Source organism: Dreissena polymorpha, chromosome 7, assembly GCF_020536995.1.
Source record: "Dreissena polymorpha isolate Duluth1 chromosome 7, UMN_Dpol_1.0, whole genome shotgun sequence".
NCBI classification, from domain to species: domain Eukaryota; kingdom Metazoa; phylum Mollusca; class Bivalvia; order Myida; family Dreissenidae; genus Dreissena; species Dreissena polymorpha.
Window position 1 is genome coordinate 37,536,526 of NC_068361.1, and position 16,847 is coordinate 37,553,372.

General features: G+C 36.1%; 2 protein-coding genes across 3 annotated transcripts in view; both read left to right on the plus strand.

The window, feature by feature from the left end:
* The window catches only part of LOC127839058 (uncharacterized), a 311,917-nt gene that overhangs the window by 7,003 nt on the left and 288,067 nt on the right, over positions 1-16,847 (plus strand). The gene's annotated exons all lie outside the window — the stretch shown is intronic.
* LOC127839634 (uncharacterized) lies at positions 8,510-14,938 on the plus strand. The gene is made up of 3 exons (XM_052368019.1): positions 8,510-9,261; positions 9,370-10,084; positions 14,927-14,938. The coding sequence occupies exons 1-3, from the start codon at positions 8,510-8,512 to the stop codon at positions 14,936-14,938; spliced, it is 1,479 nt and encodes a 492-aa protein (XP_052223979.1).

The window sequence follows — 16,847 nt, forward strand, 5'->3', positions numbered from 1 at the left end:
GAAAACTAGTGTGTTATATAAGATTATATAGTTTATGTTACGTTTATTGTCATTAGTAGATTTAGATATAGCTATGTTAACAAGGATGTTTTATGTAAAAATGATGGGCATTGAAATACATATAATTTATAAGGAGTTTCAAAATAAAAAAATAATTACATTCATTAGCCTGTATTTGGTCTCGTTTTTTGTTACTTTCCCCAGCTTAGATTTTTCTAGACTTTTAATCTGTTATACTATATGCATTTATGATTTAAAAACACCAAAAACATGTTCTGTTGCAATTTGTTTGAGGTGTTGGGTGTATCTGAGCTAGAATGACTGGACTATGTCGAATACCGAAATATCCCAGAAGTATTTAAAGTAAAATCTTACCAATCTATGCAGAAAGTCAATTGACCAACATCCGATACTAGTAAATTATGACGGCCACACTTTTAATGTTCCCGTCAGCTGACTGACTGAGCCAGATCACATACTATCATCCTCTTTGTTTTGCCTCCCCACACATCGCACATCATGCAGCCTCTTGACTGGACTACAGTTTTACTATCGCGAGTGTGCCAAGTATCTAATGGAGAAATGAATATTGGTGTAACGGTGACAAAGTACCTGATGGCAAACATTTCGTGTAAGGCATAATGATATCTAAAGACCATGGTACACGCAAAAAAATGTTGCAGAATTCCGAAAAATGACATTTTCCGTTGCTCACCTGAGCTTGTTCAAGAGATAAACTGTATCGAAGCGATGCCTTCCGAGAGGCATTTCCTCTACTCAAAATCATAGAACTGAAATCCGGAGAAGCAGCGGTAGAAATGTACCTCTTGTTTAAGGTTGAAATTAAGTTTGCATGTAACATGCGTCTGTAAGGCCCCGAACCAACATAAAGCCCGATGCACACAACCTAAACAAGGGCAAAAGCTATAAAAGCGATTACGGTTGAGCTACACGCATGAGAATAACGCGCCTCCATGTACCTCTTCAAAATGAACACATGCTACAGCGAAATCTGCGAAAACGGCCAAAGCATACCGAAAGTGCCAGTCGGATCACCTTCTGAATTATGTGCCTCACAAAAGTCCACTAGCATAGCAAGATACGCATCACCCAGTGATTCGGAGATTGAATTCCAACTAGAACAATAGATATGTGACGTGTCTGCAGGAAGACACTTAAACGACTCGCCATATTTAAAACTCCTCGCGTTATGTGCAGCAACTGAGTAAACTTTAAATTCTAAACACAAGAAAGAAACGTCAATTTCCTATACTCTCATTGTAAAGTTTAGTTTTTAGACTATACGGATATTGTTCGATTGCGTTTCCTTCAATTTTATGTTTTCTTTAATATAGGTTAAATTATGGTAATTGTAAAAGAAGATTAAATTTAAAACGATATTAATTAGTTATTTTCGATTCTTCCATCCGTTCTATCAGATAGAATATTATATTTAAAAAGAAATCGCCACTATCGTCAATACACATAACACATGCCACTGTGTCTAAGAAAACGGATATTTCAATACGTAAGTTTGAAAATTCCCCAATGGGAGCCCCATTTTGAACGAGGTCAAGCCAAAGCACGAGTCCAATGAGAAACTTCTTCAGGACGGCACAGATCATTGACCTTCATCTTAAAGAACTAAATATTGAGTAAAAAATGTTAACAAATACAGGTTTCTTTGGATTTAATATTTAAATTGTATTGATGATACAAAAGTTATACAATTCTAAAAATACTAGCGACATAAATAGATAAGGGTCTGGAAAGAACGAGAACAAAGCATATAAATAGGTCTTCAACCTCTTTTGTTCATGTTATTTCTTTAACATTTTATATGCAGTCAAACTATGCAAATACATTCCAATGGAATAAATATATAGCATTTAACGTTAAATCCTATGTTTCATATAGCTCAGGAATGAGTCGACTACTATTTCTGTGCGTTTTACTGGCGTCGGCGATGATTCTCGTAAGTGCCGTCAATACAAATTATGGCACCGTTTTCGGAAAGGGAGACGTTGGAGCTGATGGTGTGCGATTCGGTGGCGGTGTTGGAGCTGATGGTGTGCGATTCGGTGGCGGAAGCAGAAGTATTTAGAAGGGGAAGTGGCAATAAATAGTCTTGGTTCAGGTATTAACATGCAATACAATCTACTTATTTACAGAAACCTTTCTGTCGCATATATGATTGTTCCATGAAAATCTGATGTAGGCCAAAAAAAAGAAGTCTTGTTTCCGGTTACCCAACCGACCCTGTTTTTTAACCGCCGACTCAAAAGTTGTTTTTTTCTATTACAAAATCTGCATCCGAATGTTTTTATGTCCGAAATTTACGCAAAATGGAGTCGTTACTGAATCGTTTACTAATTAAATTAAATGCGAATCGCTTATTAGATGGACATAATTATACGATTTTAATACCTTGATATGCGCACCTGTCTCTTACATTATTTTAACAAGTTGGCGGACAATACAGAACATAAATTGTGACAGTCTCTCGATAAAAATGGCAAATAACGATCCAATAAACGATGGTGATCATACATTTAGAAGGGATTACTAGAATGCAAATTAATGCATGTGATAACGAACGATGTATAAAACTTTTTTAGATTCCAACAACTTATTTATTCAGGGCCCTCAATCTATTAAATCTGCCGCCGAAATTTGGCGGCAGTCCCCCACCTGAAAAGTATACTTTTTTCCACTTTTGGGGGGAAAAATTCCCCCTAAAACAAAAAAAACAACATTTTTTTAATTTTTTATTTAAAGATGTGTCTCATGATTATTATATCTCAATTCTAGTTCAATTTAATATTTGTGAACATACTTAATTATAAAAAATGCAATGAATATAGTGCAAACATGTACACATGTAATAATGAGAGAGTAAATGAGAGAGTAAGTAAAAAAAATCCACCAAAAAGGGAAACGCCGCGAAAATTCCCCCTCCTAAGGGCTGCGGACCCCTTCCCCCAAAGTAGTGTGAGGGCGCTGTTATTAGTAAACTACTCGGTGGATACAGTATATGTAACGGAAACGAGTGTTTGCAAATTGTTAGCGTTCAGTTTACTCGCAAAGTTAAAACATTTGACAAGATAATCGTTAGAAAATGGGATAAGACAAACATGGTTTCATTTATATAATAATAGTGGATCTGTTTATAATCAGATTTATATGCATATATTGCTTTATTATGTTTGTCATGCTGTACAGTTTACTGAAACAGCATGGCACTTTAATGCAAGACATATCAAGAGTAGATAGGAATGAAGAATTTCAGCGCCATGTTTTAAAGTGCCATTAGGTGCGGTGAGGTTTAGGCGCCTTTTGAGGCGGCGGTGCCGGTGGTGCTCTGAGGTGCGGGTCAAGTCGATTGTGTCGAGGCCGTTTTGTTAGGAGCGGGTCAAGTTGAAGTCAAGTCGATAATCCAGGTGTAAGGTTGTTTTCACCTGGTGCCTGTTATGCATATATTCGCTTAGGGATATGGTTATAAATTGGTGTTTATTGTTGTCGGTGTAATGAGCGTGAATTCACCTGCGAGATATGCGTGATTCCATATTATTAGAGCGTAATCGATTTGGCGATTTTATTTTCCGAACCCGATATAATTTTGAATGTATTTGAAAAGCGAGCGGTATGGAACCACAGGCGCGCAAAGTTTTACATGATTTGGCGCTTTTTTATGCACACCCGCTATAATTTTAAATGTATTTGAAAAGCGAACGGTATGGAATCACAGGCGCGCAAAAGTTTTACATGATTTTTTTGGCGCTTTTTTATGCAGAACAGTTATAATTCTGAATGTATTTGAAGAGTGTTATTCACTATGGCACAAGCGCAGCTGATGTTTACGGAAGAAAGCTTACAATTATTAAATGGATTTGAAAGTGTACAGTGGCATCCTACATTCAAGAAAATTGTATGTTGTTTTGGAGAGTACACGATCAATTTGAAATTAAAACGTAAAAGGTTGTATGTCAATTTGAAAAAGCATTTATACATCATTCGCTTAGAATTGGATCAGTTTTTATCGTTATGTGATTTAAAAGAAAGTGTTTTGTCGCTAGCTTCATTTCTTGAAAATCATCATTCATAATATTCTTTTTCAAACATGGAGATTGAAGGACTGACATTAGATGCATCAGATCTGAAATATTACAACATACTTGATAAGTTTGACGCTTGGCCTTTACAATTACTACCTAACAAATATCAAAAACTGCTGCTGGATTTTATTATATTGGTAGAGGTGATATTGTACAATGTTTTTCGTGTTCACTAAGACTAAGTCAATGAAAACAGATGATAACGTTATTGAACAACACAAAATCAATTCACCACATTGTTTATATATACGTGTGATTGCTCATATAAGTCAAGACAAGTCTGTATCTGTATCGTTGTGGAGCCCATGGCAGTCACGTCTGCATCCTGAAATATTTAAAATGTGAGAATTTGAGCGGGAACATAACTAGGATATAAATTGAAACACAATGGTTACATTACATTCTACTCAGAATGATTGATAAGGAATCATGTCATCTCACTTTGCAGACAGCAGACAGATTCCGTTGAATCACATTACTAAACCCGAAACATGTGTGACACTTATGAACTCTTACTTTGATTATATACGCAAAAGCTTTGATAGAAGTTAAATATAGCGTGATAAAGAACAAATGTTATGGATGTTATATAGGCCATCCGTCTCAATTATATCATGATTGTTTAATTAGTGATTTATGGGAAGACGACGTGCTTGTATACGATTTATATTTTGATGATGGTAGAGGCAGTTAGCGCAATGAACATTCTTCTTGCATGGGAAAAATGGTTCGAGGACTCAACCTAAGTAATTCTTTGATCGAACTGCATAAGAAAGTCATTTCGAGCAAGGACTATTTACAAATGATGAAAACGGATTCATGGAAAAAAAAATGCACAAAACGATTCTAACAATATTACACGTGGAAAACCGTCTTTTAAGCAGAGATAAAAGACGCATTAGTTTGAAAAATCTGTCAGTGTCTATTTGAATTTGTGTGAGTAAGAATGGAACAACCAACAAACGTTGATGAATCTGATGGGAAATTAATTTATGAGCAAGCCAAATCGGAACTGTTTGATGTAGAACATGGACTATCTATACGTTCAAGGATTAGTAAATGTTTAACGGTAGTCAAATGGATTGGCATACTTTTGATGATTATTACGACTGCGTATCCCGGTTACGTGTTGATAGGAAGAGAGCCTCCTCATCCTGAAACGAGAACGATGGGAAAATGGAACCATTCTATGTGTATGAATGTAAAACAGTTTGATCTTACTCAAAATGTGTATTTAACTGTGTGAAAACAACCAAGATATACGTTAATAGACCTACGGAAGTTTGTGAATGGAACTACTACCATACTCGGTATCCACTTGAATGGAACACTTTAAAGCGATATGTATCTTTGATTGATAATGTCATAGCTAATGAATAAATGTTGTTTATTTATGTGTAGAATGTGTTACATTTTATTATATTGATGTTGTAGTATGTAATATGTGTGTGTGTTTTGATATAATATGTGGCGCATAAAACTTTAATGTCAGATATTGCATTCGTTCGCTTTATTAAAAAAATGGTTTGTTATTAAGTTTACCATACTACGTTTACTTTTAGAAATGGATGTATCGCAAAAGGAGGATATTCTTTCAAAATATTATTTTTATGCGAAAAACCCTGGAAGTTACTTAGGAGGTGTAAAATTACATACATTATTAAACAGAAAATATCCAGGAGAATTTAGCATTCATTTTATACAGAAATGGCTTAACAAACAGGAACCATACGCGTTGCAGAAACAATTAAACATAGATGTAAAACGCCAAAAGTTCAAGTTGTTGGTTTAAATGATCAAGCAGATATCGATTTGATGAGTGTTGAAAATCCATCCAAGGATAATGATGGTTACAAGTTAATACTTATAGTAATTAACATTTTTTTCACGTTTTTTATTAGTGAAACCGCTTTTAAATAAGAAAGCAACTACTGTGTTGACAGCTATCAACGAAATATTAAAGAAAAGAAGATTTAAGAAAATAAGATCAGATAAAGGGTCAGAATTTGTAAACTCAGACTTTAACAATTTTATGAAAAAGAATGGAGTTTATTTTTTACAACACAGAATATATCAAAATCCAATTACGCGGAGGGAGTTATTCGTACATTGCGTAGTATGATGTTTCGGTTTATGCGACAAAAGCGTGATTATAGATACATCGATAATTTACAGGACTTTGCAAAAAGTTATAATCAATCGCCTCATAGAAGTTTGAAGGGTTTATCCCCTAGTGCTATTAATAAAAACAACGAGATTGAATTTCAAAAATGTACTTAAACCCAAAGACAATAAAAACAAAGTATCCGCGATATAAATTTCGTTTGGGTGATTTAGTAAGAATAAGCTTTGTGAAACATCCATTTCGACGTTCCGACATCAAGATCAATATAAAACTGAAGTCTTTAAAATAACGGAAAGAATGTTTTTATTAAGGAATACCGCAATATAAAGTTATAGATTTTAATGACGAACCTATTTTAGGATACATGGATGAACATGAACTTATTTTAGTGGATAAAGATGAAGAAAGCTTGTGGTTAATTGAGCAAATTCTAAAAACAAGAGCAATACAAGAGAAAAAACAGTATTTTGTCAAGTGGGAAGGATTTGCAAAGTCATTTAATCAATGGATCGATGCTAGTCAAGTACGAGAAAAATAAACATGCAACGATATGTTTATATAAGAAGTGATGAATGTAAATACATGTTTAATGTCATTTCACCCTACAAATTTAAAGTGCAGTTAAAATTACCATTTAGGGTTATTGGTAATTGGAAAGTGGCAGTGTGTGATTTATCGTTTACTTATAGTTCTAACATGAAAAACGTTGATTATGTGTTTATTTACTCAGATATTTGTGGGGAAAGTATTGTTTTTTGGAGAAGAACATTCCGTTTTACGAAGAATAGATAAACCGCTTAATAATAATAAATGGTTATATATATAAACTGAAAAGTTCAGCGACACCACCGGCAAAAGCTACAATGTGCGGAACGAGGTCACCTGCAAATCCACCAATGTAGTCTACGCTGTACACTGCGACGGTGTAAGACCTTCGTATACGTAGGAGAAACGGGAGATACCCTGTCCCGCATACGGACTCGACACAACGACCCGGTAGCCGAGCACTTCTACACAAACGGCCACAGCGTCGCAGACTTCCGGGTCATGGGACTCGAAAAATTAAATGGAACCGACGAGTACCGGAAGACCATCGAACAACTTTGGAAGCGCAAACTGAGGACGTTCAAACCATATGGACTAAACACAAAAGACTAAAATTGGCGCGCAATGTAGCGTGCGATAATATAACGTCACTTCCGCTAAAGATGATATGCTTATTCACAAATAAACGCCGCTGAAGAAGACCGAGAGGTCGAAAGCTACGGCAAATTTAATAAAATCGTTTTATTTTATATAAACGGCTAAAAGCGACTTTATTATATGCAACAACGTGATGGCATATCCCGAAACGGAATATATTGAATTTGCGCGACTGAAGAAAGTAACTGGAAAGATTTGTCGATATGAAAGCCATAAACAGTTCCTGCTTGATTGTATAAATTCAGAACTAATTCCTACGGGATTCGACATTAAATGGAAAATGGATCTTGAAACCAATAGTTATGAGGCCGCCAGCGTATCAGACATTTTACACAAAGCATCGCTTTCTCTGATGTCCGAAAGTGTCGCCGTCTGTGACCGTGTTCTGAAAGAAGCTCAACAACTGAAAATGGACTATGAAACTAAGCTTTCATCGCTTATCAGTAAACCGCAATTTGACAAGAAACTTTGTGAACTTACAGACTTTTCATTAAAAATGAAAATTGATCTCCTCAGAACTAAAAAACGAAAACTTAAATTACTCCGAACTCGGAAGATAAGTGCAGACGATCAGTGTCTTCTTTTGATTGAAAAAGATGGAAACTGCTTTTTCCGGTGTATTGCAGCAGGAATATTCGATGATCCCGAGAAACATGAACTTGTAAGAACTTCTGTAACTAATCACATGCTGGACAACGAATCCACTTACAAGAACTATATTGATGGTGATTACGGTGTACACATAAACTGCATGAAACAAAGCGATGGCAACTCTCGCTCTTGGGCTACAGAGGCGGAAATATTAGCGTCTTCAACATTATACGACGTAGACATATACGTGAAACAATACAGCAATGGATGCTTTAGTTGGCTGCGATTTCCTGTCGAAAGAGAATCGCCAAACCGGAAGTTCATTTGTATGCGGCTTGAAAATCAGCACTTTGACTTTATTCGGCAGCATGAAAGACCTACGTCCGTGATTACAAAAGAAACAACACTCTCCTCGGAGGAAATGCAAACCACAAGGTACATGGCAAAAACAAAGACGAAACATGACGAAAACAAAATGAATGTTGTTACCAACCTGTCAAAGAAGACGTTAACTGATGCTCAGATATCCCTGCTGTCGAAAGGACTGAAGTTCATACCGACTAGAAAAACGATAGACAAAGGAAAATTACTTACAGACTTGTCAGCGTGGGAACGCCGTATGCGCTTAAAAGAATATTTCTATTCAGAAGACGCTGAACATAGAACCAGGGAAGATAAGCATCAATACAAAAAGAAGACCTCGACGTGGACTCCAAAGGCTGGCCGCGACAAATGGCTGGACACATATATACAAGCGGTCAAAGACGACATCATTTGCGGATTAAAACGAAAATTTAAATATAATCTAAGCAAATCGGAAGAACAGGCAATCAAAGAATTACTCCACGACGATGACATAGTAATTCGCCCTGCCGACAAGGGGTCGGGGATAGTGATAATGGACAGGGAAGACTATGTCAAGAAGCTGAAGTGTGAAATGTCGGACAGTGAGACATACGTCGCGGTGACGGATGATAAAACAAGGATTGTGGAAAACAAAGTGAAGAAAGTGGCCGATACCCTATACAAGAAGGGGTCGATCGACAGTGACCTTAAAAGGTATCTCACCAGCGGCGGTGGAACTTCCGGTAAGCTTCAGGGCAACCCGAAACTTCATAAACCTGGGATGCCTCTCCGCACTACTGTGAACGGCCGCAATCACCCAACAGAGAAGATGGCGGAAATAGTGGAGAATGAATTACGCAATCATGTGACGTCACTTCCGTCGTATGTGAGAGACACAACCGACTTCCTAAACAAAATAACACAGATACAGCAGCCGTTACCAGACGGTACCATCATATTTTGTTTGGATGTAAAGGCTCTTTACCCCAGCGTACCAAGAGAAGAAGCCCGTGCTGCAGTATTTGAAGCTCTCAATCGGCGAGTGCAACCGGAAGTACCAACCAACGACATGATCACAATGATGGACACTGTTCTAAATAACAACACCATTTCATTCAATGGAGACCACTACATGCAAAATGAAGGAACTGCTATAGGATCGCACTTAGGAATGAATTACGCATCGACCTACATGGGAGCCTGGGAGACAGAGTTATTTTCAAAATCAAGTAAACATCCAATAGCCTTCTTCCGGTTTGTTGATGATGTTTGGGGCTTGTGGACACATGGTTTGGAGGCACTAAAGACATTCCATGCGGTTGCAAATGAAATCCATCCACGAATACAGCTAGAGCTCCGTTACTCCACAGAGCAGCTCGAATTTCTAGACACCATGACGTCTATTCGAAAAGGAAGGCTGGTTTCAGACCTATATACCAAACCAACAGATCGGCACCTCTACCTGCACATGGACTCGTCGCATACCGAGTCTAGGAAGAAGGCCATTCCGTACGGTTTAGGGGTGAGGCTGAAAAGAATATGTTCGGAAGAGACGGACTACAAAAAACACAGAGATGAGATAAAAGAGCAACTACAGAAGCGAGGATACAATGGCCGATTCGTCGAGACAGAGCTGAAGAAAGTTGATAGCAAGAAGCGAGAAAATCTGCTGCATACGAAAGTGCCTTCAAAAAGTACTTCCAGGGTACCGCTCGTTATCACTTTCTCCAGAGCGCTACCAAATGTCGGCCATATCCTCCGGAAACACCTGCCAACACTCCACATTTCAGATCATATGAAAAACGTTTTTCCTCAACTCCCGTTAGCAGCATTCAGAAGAGACTGCAACCTTCAAGACATATTGGTTCATAAAAAGCACAATCGGATGTTTTTCCGAGTTCACAACAGGAGCGGGCCTTGTGGAGCACAGAGGTGCGCAATCTGTCCATACATGATGGAGGCTGAAAAGTTCAGCGACACCACCGGCAAAAGCTACAATTTTCGGAACGAGGTCACCTGCAAATCCACCAATGTAGTCTACGCTGTACACTGCGAACGATGTAAGACCTTCGTATACGTAGGATGATTTTCCATTTTATGTACCTTTAAAAAATATGGAAATATATCAATTAAGTTTCAGTATTAAAACAGAAGACGGACAGTAAGCATCTTTTATAACATCACCCGTGCATATGGCTCTTCATTTTAAAGCATCATGAATTTATCTTATTTATATGTGCCTAATCCACAGCCATGGATCAAGTACTATATGGAAAAAGGATTAATCATACCATCTCAATCGAAGGATGAGGTTTGTTCCGTAAATATAAAAGCAGTGTCGCCCGCGCAACAAACAGTTGATCAAGCGAAGAGTGAACTAAAACGAAAAGATACAAAATCATTAAATACAACAGAAATAAACGTTATAAAATCGAGAAATTTAATTAAAAAAGAGCACAAAAACGCTACAAAAGAGAGGAAAAACGTTTTACAAAATCGAATACATTTATCAAAAAAAGAGAGGAAAAACCTTACAAAATCGAAAAAAAATCTAAGAAGAATAGCAAAAGCGTTACATAATCAAACAAAAACGTTAGAAAATTACAAAATCGCGCGAAAAACAGACTTCAATCTATATCATCTACAGAAAACGTTAAGAAAAGGATTGCAATCATGTATTATCGGTGATATTTTTGATAGATAAATATGTCGTATTTATTATCAAACAGCTTAAGTGAGGGGATACCAGAGAGTTTGCAGTTATTTGATTTACCGCCAACCCAAGTTGCTGTGGATAATGTTTACTATCAAGAGGTACGACCATCCTCGCAAGTGTCGGAAAATACTCCTATTGAGTTTCGAATCAGTGGATAAAATTCTATGGACTATTTAGACTTAAATGGAACCCAACTACATGTAAAAGTTAAGAGTATGTAAACCGGATGGAACTAACATTACCAGCAAGAAAGTAGGTCCCGTGAACATGCTTTTACAATCATTATTTTCTGCAAGCGAAGTTACATTGCAAAATAAAACCATAATAACGTGCAACTATAATCCTTATATCGCGTTAATTCGAACGCTAATGAATTATGATGCTACTGCTACCAATTCACAGCTTTTATCTCAACTGTTTATCAAAGATTACTCAGATCATCCTGATGATTGTGATGCTGGGGGACGTAATAATGGACTATACTTACGTCAAAAATACATTGGCGCTTCCAAAACATTAGATCTACAAGAACCTCTTTATCACGGTTTTAGTACCATTAATCGGTTCATATTAAACCATGTTGATGTGAAACTGACATTGTTTCGGAATTCACCAATAATTTGTTTAAATTCAGCAGATGATGCTTCTGATTATAAAATAGAGATTCTTGATAAATTATTACTTGCTAGAAAAGTGCGTGTGAATCCATCGTTGATCATCGCTCATGCTGAAGTGTTGAAGAACAGCACCGCCAAATACCCATTTATCATACCACCGCATTGATATCTGCCTGATATAACGTTGCCTGATATAATTTTTTTTATATCATGGTCAACAGGAAGTTCTTATATCAGTCAATGTTTGGAGTTTCGTGGGATTTTCAATGAAGTCAACAATTTTTATCAACATGAATCAGGTTCAACAAAACAAACAATTTGATACCAAGAACGTATATATTTTATTCTAGTTTAGTCATAAATCACAAAAACTTTTATTTTTTAAACATCGCAACAGCCCGCACTGCATAAGTTAAATGACGTCATCAATGAGGCAATAAATCTTAAATATCGATATAGTCATTGCACTCGCAAATGTTGCACAGAAAGTCAAGACAAATGATAACTGTATGCTAATCCTCAACTATTTAAACAAACGATTTAACACGCTTATGTCGATATTGACACCATCATCAAAATGTCAATTTCAATACACATCTCCAAAATGGCGTCTCCAAACTATTCGGTGAAGTGTGTTCTTAGATTAAAGGGCTAGGTTCACGAAGGGTTGAAAAATGCCCTGTTGCAGAAATAAATGAATCTACTTTTATCTTATAGGGAAATATATTAAGTAAAGGAAAACAACAGTTTTAAAGTAATTATCGCTGTATTATGGTTGACATGGCAACATCATAAATACATGTGAAAATGTGTTATGATATATAACATCAATTGCAAATGTAAATAAATATACATTATACGTCATTATTAAAATTATAAAAATGTACATGAGTATTGAACACACACAGCATGTCGTGAAACAGCAACTTATTGTCGTTGGTTATTATGGTAACGAGCTACATGCTGAAATGTTGTATACATTTTTTTCCAAAGAAATCTAATAGAAGACATCTATCATGTATTATGAACTGCAGCTTTTTCCCATGGCATACCCTATTGATCGAATGATATGCAGAAATGTTTTAATTCATAATGTGTGAACCAACAATAGCCGTTTCCATGGAAACAATTCTATATGTGTATGATATGATATGTAATTTTGCTAAGTAAATATCGACCGGAAAAAAAATAAAAAAAAACAACTTAACAAATATATATCTTAATTATTTTCCTTATTACAATTAATAATTATTACATGTACAAATAATCGTATAATAAATACTTCTACATGTTACCATGGTAACGGATTAAAATTAAAAGAACAAAAACATAATGTAAATACTCAATACACGCTCAAGTATCTGATAAAAAATGAAACATAAATCACCAGTATCACATTATAATAAAATATTGTTTAAATGCGCAGTGTTTCATGATATAACTTATTATATACAACAGTATTTCATACAACATTTGACATCTTTTGCGTTACAAACGCATCAACGTTTCAGAATGTTTATGGCATGAGCAGATTAAAGCAGTCCTGCACATTACGTCAAATAACGTAAAAGTGTATAATTTTTTAATGTAAACGTTTCACTTCACAATGACTTATAATTATGCAAATAAGCGGTACAATATTATATCTAAATATTCTTAACATCTAAAAAAATGTTAATGTGTTTCATCAGCCGAAAACTTGTATAGACAACAACTGGCATGTGACTATAAAAGCGAATGAACTGGACATTGCACATAAATCTTGTTAGGGAGATATATATCTATGTATTAAAGTTGTGCATATTCCGGTTAACAAGCACGCATTTATCTATTAAGACTTATCTGTTGGTGAAAATTATACATTTTGCCATGTATAAACATGTTTAACCACACTATTGTAATCGATGATGCGCATTCGTATAATCAGGTATGTGTATTAACATAATGGTACTTTTCATGCATGACTAATCAACTACTACGTCTACTACGTATTTTCCCACTGCATACTATGAATATAAAAACTTAAAAAAATAGTGTCCTATTGTTGAAACAATTATGGGTTAAAAGTCGAGATACGCATTTAACAAATTCAGATTCCGTTTTACCAATAGAATACTTACATAATACGGAATCCGGAAAGTGCCATCTATAATCTCGTACTTCTTTCATCAAGGGCGACACTAGACACACGAAGCGATACTTGATATTTTTCTTGACAGTCGCGGCGACGCACGACATATATAACACGATATAAGGCCCTTGTGTATAAAGCCCAAAAGGCGATATATCGTGTTCAATATATCGTGAGTCGCCGCGACTGTCAAGAAAAGTATCAGGCGTCGCCGCGACTGCCAAGAAAAATATCGTGCGTCGCCGCAACTTTCAAGAAAAATATCAAGTATCGCTTAGTGTGTCTAGTATCGTCCTTGATGAAAGAAGTGCGAGATTATAGATGGCACTATCCGGATTCCGTAACATAAGGAGGAGTAAATAAGACTTAAGTTGTTGTTGTTATTCTTATATAAATATTTAAAAGGCTTAAAACTGTTTTACTCCTCAACAGTACTGACGTCGGACTCGGAGTCGAAAGTGTCAACAGTTTGTGGCACATGAGACGCGTCATCAACATATTTTCCCCAGTCCTGTATGCCTAAATCGTTTATTGGCCCAGATAAACCAGACAAATACCTGACAAATACCAAATGGCCGATGCAACGTGGCAACACGTGCCGATAGTACGCGCACCTGCCCTGCATTGACAATTCCATGCTTTTACATGGTCCGAGTCATATTGAATCCAAACTTGATAAGTCTTTGATGAAATATGACGGCTTTGAAGACGGACACGAATGAGACCACAAGTATCTCTGAACACATCGATTGCACATTCAGAGCCCTTATATTCCTGAATATAAGACGGACAGAGTAACTGGTATGTGCCTAGGAGTTTTAACAGAGTTTCATCAAGTTGAGGAAAGTTAGAAACAGATTCATTGACAGACGACCATTTATAGCCCATACGGCGATAGAGGTTGTTTTCTTCTACAGAGATCTGCAATTAATTTTCTTCTTTTAGTTTGGCCATCATCATTTCCGCACCTAACATATTTTCAAAAGATTAACAATTGACACTCAAGGGTGGCAGAAACTTGTTACATAAAGCACAAATAATTTTAACATAGTCGCCTATGTATGGCACTTGATTTGTTGGCAGGATGTGATCTAAATACTTCCACCGCTTGATTCTTGCGTTAGCCGCTTCAACTACCCATCTCACCTAGAAAGGTATTGTAAAATATTTAAAAGTCAATAAATCGCTTTTGCAGCTTATATTTTGTTTAAATAAGCCCACTTCCATACAACGTTCGATGTATCTACCTATAAAGATCAGTTTATTACGGAATCCTGATAGTGCCATCTATAATCTCGCCCTTCTTTCATCAAGTGCGACACTAGACACACAAAGCAACACACGATATTTTGCGCGGCAGTCGCGGCGACGCACGATATTGTGCGCGACAGTCGCGGTGACGCACGATATTTTGCGCGACAGTCGCGGCGACGCATGATATATTTTGACATGATATATCGCCTTTTGGGCTACCTACTCAGCGGCGATATATCGTGTAAAATATATTGTGCGTCGCCGGGACTGTCGCGCAAAATATCGTGCCCTTGATGAAAGGGCTAGATTGTAAATGGCACTATCCGGATTCCGTAGTTAATTGTTCCAATGCATTGAAATTTAGTTAAATCCGTATGCTGACATTTGACATTCATGCGCGGTTAAGACACACCGTTGGTCAATTGCAGATACAAACGTGCATTTAAAATATTTATATTCCAGTGATTGATCTTGTGTTGTTTCTATAAGAAAATTATATTTTAAATATTTAGAGACATGTTTATTTACAGGACGGAGCTGGTGTATTTTGAGCCGTTTTTCGCATAAATTACACGTTTTGAGAGGCATTCTGCAAGAAAAAGAAAAATCATATCAGCTTTCTCCTTTTAACACACTCGTTAAAATAATGTTAAAATATTAGGTGCAATATTATTTTTTTTACAAAGTTACGTTTATATTTTTGCAGTTATTGTAACAAAAAACGTGCCTTGAACGAGAATCGAACTTCTAACGCTGCATCCATTACACCACACATGCAACTGCAACTCGCCGACGATACTGATTTATATATATTGAGCAATATGACGTTCACTGCAAGTATCATTCGTCTTTTTAAATGGTTTTAATTGTTTATTTCGTAATTTCTCCAAGCTTGCACGTTTTCAAAAGTTTAAACATTGTTTCAATCGATTCTAGACAACAATATATAACATTGCTATAGAAATCAACAGGTTTCACAACAATATTGCTCGAGTCGTCTACAGTCGCAATACACCAGAATACTCCGAGTGGATTTGTCAACAATTTATTGACTATTTCAACAGAAGGAAAACCATTTTAACGATAATAAAACATTTAAAATGGTAACCTAAAATTAATGAAAGTAAAATAAAGGTTAAAACTTACGTGAATGCTAGTGATCTTTTAAAATTATCCATCTGAGTGTTGACTACATGTTGTCATGGAGCGATGTAAACAAACGTGAGAGTTGATTCCCTTACTAACAGTAGTTAACAAAATGCGTAAATTTACATAAAAAATAGTTTTCTTCCCATAAATTAAAAGAAACATTACATTGTGCATGGAAAACGTGTTCTAAATATAACTACATTATGAATTTACAACAAAACACATATAATTTACTTTGTGTTTTAATGTGCATAACAACAAAGAAATTGGGTTACAATGTAACTTAAAGCGCAATATAAAAATTCACAAAACTTCAAAATTAAATATGAAGGCATGTGTCCCACACAGAGAAACTTTTTGTTTGCATCTATCTCCGAAATATGAATGCAAACTTAAAATATAAAAGTGAGGGAAACTTGCCTTCATATTCTATTATGTGATTAAATGTCAAAAAATTGTCAAAATTTAGGTTATTCTGCTTAACTATATGTGTTGGTGTATAATTTTAGAGATGTTTAACGCGATTTGTACGGCAAAAGTGAGGCAGGTAAGATGTTAAGCTCCACAAATATAAAACATTTATGATGATTCGTGGAACTTA